The sequence below is a fragment of the Rhagoletis pomonella genome, unplaced genomic scaffold (genome assembly GCF_013731165.1).
Source record: "Rhagoletis pomonella isolate Grant_MI unplaced genomic scaffold, Rhpom_1.0 Rhpom_scaffold_00001, whole genome shotgun sequence".
Taxonomy (NCBI): domain Eukaryota; kingdom Metazoa; phylum Arthropoda; class Insecta; order Diptera; family Tephritidae; genus Rhagoletis; species Rhagoletis pomonella.
The window spans coordinates 84,341,810-84,347,993 of NW_023458555.1; the positions used below are offsets into that span (position 1 = coordinate 84,341,810).

General features: G+C 42.0%; 1 protein-coding gene across 1 annotated transcript; it reads right to left on the bottom strand.

Moving 5' to 3' along the window:
• Positions 1-4,650: 4,650 nt before the first annotated feature.
• On the bottom strand, positions 4,651-5,927 carry LOC118733701. Its single transcript, XM_036463223.1, has 4 exons — positions 5,903-5,927; positions 5,476-5,606; positions 5,276-5,403; positions 4,651-5,213 (listed from the first exon to the last, which is right to left on the bottom strand). Exons 1-4 carry the CDS (start codon positions 5,925-5,927, stop codon positions 5,171-5,173), a joined length of 327 nt encoding a protein of 108 aa, XP_036319116.1. The 3' UTR covers positions 4,651-5,170.
• Between the last annotated feature and the right edge of the window lie 257 nt (positions 5,928-6,184).

Consider the following 6,184-nt stretch of genomic DNA (forward strand, 5'->3'; position numbering starts at 1 on the left):
AGCTCAGCAAAGCACGCCAGTCGTTTCTCCTCTGTGCCAACTGACGCCAATTGGAAACGCCAAGTGAAGCCAAGTCCTTCTCCACCTGATCTTTCCATCGCAGTGGGGGCCTCCCTCTTCCTCTGCTACCACCAGCGGGTTCCGAGTTGAATACTTTCAGAGCTGGAGCGTCGGTGTCCATTCGAACGACATGACCAAGCCAGCGGAGCCGCTGTATTTTAATTCGCTGCACTATGTCCATATCGTTGTAAAGCTCATACAGCTCATCGTTCCATCGTCTGCGGTACTCGCCGTTGCCAACGCGTAAAGGCCCCTAAATCTTCCGCAAAATCTTTCTCTCAAACACTCCAAGAGCCGCCTCATCGGATGTTGTCATTGTCCATGCTTCTGCGCCATATACCAGCACGGGCATGATGAGTGACTTATAGAGCGTGGTTTTCGTACGTCGAGAGAGGACTTTACTCCTGAATCGCCTACTCAGTCCAAAGTAGCACTTGTTGGCAAGAGTGATTCTGCGTAGGATTTCAATGCTGATATTATTATCGGTGTTAATGCTGGTTCCCAAGTAAACGAAATTCTCTACTTTCTCGAAATTGTAACTGTCAACAGTGACGTGGGTGCCAAGGCGTGAATGTGCTGACTGTTTGTTTGATGACAGGAGATACTTCGTCTTGTCCTCGTTAGACCAATTCGCTTTGCTTCCATATCCAACTTGGAAAAGGCAGAACAGACTTCGCGGTTTTTGTTACCGTTGATGTCGATGTCATCGGCATAAGCCAGCAATTGCACGCTCTTGTAGTAAATTGTTCCTGAGCGGTTCAGTTCTGCAGCTCTTATTATCTTCTCCAACATCAGATTAAAGAATTCACATGAAAGTCGCCCTGTCTGAAACCCCGTTATGTGGCGAACGGCTCGGAGGGGTCTTTCCCAATTCTGACGGTACTGGCGGTATTGCTCAACGTCATTTTACACAGCCGTATGAGTTTTGAGGGGATGCCAAATTCAGACATAGCGGCGTATAGGCAACTCCTTTTAGTGCTATCAAAAGCGGCTTTAAAGTCGACAAATAGGTGGTGAGTGTCGATCCTTTTCTCGCGGGTATTTTCCAAGATTTGGCGTATTGTGAATACCTGGTCTATGGTGGATTTGCCAGGTGTAAAGCCATACTGATAAGGCCCAATCAGTTCATTGACGGTGGGCTTCAGTCTTTCACAAAAAACACTCGATAAGACCTTGTAACCTATGCTTAGAAGGCTGATCCCGCGGTAGTTGGCGCGAATGGCGGGGTCACCTTTCTTGTGGATTGGGCAGAGCACACTTAAATTCCAGTCGTCGGCATGCATTCATCTGACCATATTCTGCACAAGAGTTGATGCATGCACCTTATCAACTCCTCGCCGCCGTACTTGAATAGCTCAGCTGGCAGGCTGTCAGGTCCAGCGGCTTTGTTGTTTTTAAGCCGCGTTAGTGCTATACGTACCTCGTCATAGTCAGGCGGTGGAACGTCGACTCCGTCATCATCGACTGCGAGCTCGGGTTATTCTTCCCCACAGCTTTCCTTCCGTGCTGCTACCATTTAGTAGGGCGGAAAAGTGTTCCCTCTATAATTCAAGTATGCTCTGGACATCAGTTACTAGGTCGCCATTATTGTTCTTACAGGAGTGCGCCCCGGTCTTTAACCCTTCCGTAAGTCGCCGAACTCTCTGGTAAAATTTTCGGGCATTCCTCCTGTCGACCAGCATTTCAAGCTCTTCGCACTCACGTATTTCGGCCTCTCTCTTCTTGTTGCGGCAAATACGTCTCGCTTCCCCTTTTCAGATCCCTATAGCGGTCTCACATAGCGCGCGTTGCGCCCGATCGCAGCGTGGCCCTGTAGGCGGCATCTTTTTTCTCTGCAGCTTCCTGACACTCCTCATCGTACCAGTTATTCTTTCGGGCTCGCTGAAATCCGACTACTTCTTCGGCGGCGCTACTTAATGAGCGGGAAATGTGGTTCCACTGCTCGCATATGTCGGTTTGTTGAAGAGTGTTCTCTGAGAGCGGGTGTGAGAGTCGTGTAGAAAAAGCGCTGGCTGTCTGTTGTGATTGCAGCTTTTCGACGTTAAGCTTTTCTTGCATATTTGGGCGCACATTTTTTTGCTGCACAGAGGCGGGTGCGTATCTTGGCTGCAACAAGATAGTGGTCCGAGTCGATGTTTGGGCCTCGGAGTGTGCGTAATTCTAAAACACTGGAATTGTGCCTTCCTTCTATCACAACATGATCGATTTGGTTTCTCGTTTTCCGATCCGGAGACAGCCACGTAACTTGATGGATCTTTTTATGCTTGAACCTAGTACTGCATACTACCATGTTTCGGGTCTCGGCGAAGTCGATCAGCCTCAATCCGTTGTCGGCCGTTTCGTCGTGGAGGCTGAATTTTCCGACGGTGGTTCCAAAGATCCCTTCCTTGCCCACCCTGGCATTGAAGTCGCCAAACACGATTTTGATATCATGACGGGGGCAGCGCTCGTACGTGCGCTCCAAGCGCTTATAGAAGAGATCATTGGATGCCTCATCCTTCTCTTCCGTCGGGGCATGGGCGCAGATGAACGAGATGTTGAAGAATCTCGCTTTGATGTGGATTGTGACTAGACGCTCGTCCACCGGAGTGAACGACAGTACAACACCACAAATCCAACTCCGAATTTGCGCTTCTTTACATGGCTGCTGTAGTAGACGTCGTCTCATCCGAGGCTTTGCCTTGCTTCTTCAATGGAAGTGGTTTTTACGTGGCGGGTCCCAAGCCCAGCGCACAACCCATTGCTGGGACGGGGGTGGTTTCGCAACCAAATACACGTTTATATAGCGAGCCGCTTGCTCCAAGCAGACACCCGCTTGCAGCCATACCTACTGGTGAACAGACGCTGCAGACTTCAGTGAGCCCTTAAACCGAATAAGTCAGAGTTCCCCCACCGAAGCTCCCTCTTTTTCTGCCGTGACCCAAGGCTCCACTCGGATTGGTTACCGCATCTCGCACATGGGTTACTCACGTTTCCCAGAGTGCGCGAACGAAGACCCAAGAGTCGGGATTGAGTATAGCCATGCAACTGTAACTGCATACACAGCGCAATAACTATACCCCATTGCACTCCTAATAATTTCTAACTTTCTATCATCTTATACGTTTATATTTCAATGTAATATGATTAATTATTGAAGAATATATAAACTCCGATCAAACTTCACTACTGAATGCTTGACAAACAATATTTGAATCGAAAGATCAATAGTGAACGCGCTAGGAGCGAATTTTGGTATGGATGTTAAGACTAAATAATTTCTCATAAGCTTATGTTTTAATATAATATAATGAATTACTGAAGAATATATTAACTCCGATCAAACTATAGTATTAATTGTTTAACAAACTATTTAAATCAAATGATCAACAGTGAACGCGCTCGGATCGAATTTTGGAACACTTCATAAAATATTTACAGAGGAAGTATATTATTTGGTAGAGATCAAAATGTATTTAGCAAAGTGTGATTGAATTTGATATTGCTCTCAGAAGAACCATTCTATAGTCAAATTGAAAAAAATTTGTATGAATTTTGAATCGTTTGTTTATATTTTTTTACATAATAGTATCTTACAAGAGAGCCGCACTGAGTTGTCAATAACACCTTGTTTAATACACCCATTATACAAATATGTAAAGGTAAAACTGCTTGCTCAATTCGTCGGCCATCATTTATTTTTTGAAGTTTGTCTTTTTTTTGTAAGATGGAAATTTTGAGAGCAACTGAAATGCCAAATAAAAGTAAAACAAAAAAAAAAGATGAAAATATTGAAATTTTCACTTATTTGAGACTGAAAATGAGAATGTATTTGTGAGATTGGAAATTTGAAAACATTTTTGTAATGCTGGCAAACTTCAAAAATGTTCAGGCTGCCTCCCAGCGGTTTTACCTTCAGACTTTTGTATCATGGATACACCTTGGTCGAGATAAAAAATTACTTGTTATTATTGAGATACAGTTTCGCTACTATTTAGAGATTTCTCGACATACTTGTTCACATTGCTGTTATTTATTATTTTTCTTATTGGTCATTTATATTTTTTTAGTACTTACTGTGGATGATTTAAGATTCATTTTGTAAATATGTATGTACATATTAAAAACAATTGCGATAGTTTATTTTATTTTATTTTAAATTATGAATTTTATTCGTGCAAGTTTTATGTTTAATAGTTTTACGAACATTTTTTGGTTCTGCTGTATTCTTTTATTGCATATCTTAAACTTTTTTACTTTAAGTTATAATGTTGAAGATATGCCTTCTGCCTTTGTCAAGCACTTTAGCTAGGTGCGAGAAATTTAGCATATGCGCGTAAGAGCATATAGTAGGTATAGGGCTGTGCTGCCGCGATTCTCCAACATCTTGCCAAAGGAGAAAACATATTGGTGGCGGAATCCATCGTAGTCCGATTTTTCATAAAATCTACGAAAAAGCGATCACTGAATCTGAACTGCTATGAACGTGTGTATTCAAAGCAAGCGCTGCGTTCGTAGCTACTCGAATTTAATAGCATTTTCGTAGATTTCACGAAAAATCGGACTACGATGGATTCTATGACAGCATTGATTAGTTCGTGTGATTATGACTTATGGATCGATTATGGAACGGTACCTCAGTTGGGCTGCCGATGGACAGCGCCACTGAAATGAAAATGTTGGTTATTATGAATAGCAATATTTAAGTTTCATAAAGTTCAAGGTGATACAAATTGAAAAAAAAAGTTGAAAAAAGAAATACAGTATCTCAATCAAAATTTCCCGGCAGCCACAAGAATGTAGTTGCCAATATAGCAACTCAGTTGCCAGCTTTCAGTTGCCAGTTGCCATCGGTAATACCGTTTCAGCCACTGGCCAAATGTTTTCGGCCATCGCCTTCTTCGAGTAAGTTCATCGATTCCAAAAACTTTACCTCTATGTGCCAGCAGCCCTTAGTGTTTTCGCCAATAACATGGCACTATTGCACTGTTAATAACCAAATTTAGCCGCAGTTGCATTCACACGTGATATAAAAGCTATTGTCGGCATGTGGGAATGCCCAGGAGATGGCGTTTGTTCAGCTATCGAAATCATTACACCGACGGCGGTGGGCAGTACTGCTGGAACATATTTACCACAGCAGTGGTTGTGGCGTTTTGTTCTGCAACAATAGCCTGCAATGATGACATGTCATATAATGTCGACGAACAAATATATAAAATTGAAAATGACTAACCTTATTCCCGCCCAATTTGGGAGACCACCCTTGGTCACGACCAGAACGCATTTACCAAGAGAAAAACCGTCAGGATTGCAGTAGGTCTTGCAATCACCGTTGATGATGCTGTGCTTGTAATAAATAGTCTGAAAAGACAGAAAATTGAATTATTCAAATGTTAAACACATCAAACAAATAAATTTCAATAATTTGTTTACCATTTCACAAACCGAATTTCCAAGAAACAGAAACTCACCGCGATGCGATACAGAAATAAAAACTAACAGGGATGCATTTTCTTGGTAAACAACACAAGCGCTCAGAGCAATCGGATCCGTAATATTATTTTCTGAAAAATAAGAATTGAAAAGAGTTCTGAAACATGATTACATATCACATTATCTAATTAGCGCACACTATCGTGCTTAATTTTAATAGAATATAATTGTATTATCTCAAACTTTTTTCAATGTTTTCTAATATTCGATCTTTTGGAATGCAAAAGCAACCATGCGCTCAATTTCTTGTGGGGAAATTTGGCCCCCATAAAGGACTTTCACTACGAAACAGTTACAAAAACAAAAACCTTTTCTACTGGTATACTGCATGGTGGAATAAGAGAAGGTGATGGCAGTACGAACTCACCAAATGTCTTAATTGTGGCATGCATTTCAAAAGTAGTAGAAAGAGGGGAAAAATAAGTCCAAGTTTAGAAAAGGTGCTAAAATTAGTGTAAATAATTTCGATGAGTTTTGTAGAGGTGGTCCTATATGTAATACCTCATAACCCAAAATTGCTAATTTTTATCTTTTATTTGAAGTGTATTGCATTCAAAAGAGCGCAGCATCTACTCTAAGGGCCAGCTTTTCAGTGTCTTTCAGTTTAAAGGTTCGAGTCAGCTGGTTTAAATCAAAGTTAGGTAATCAT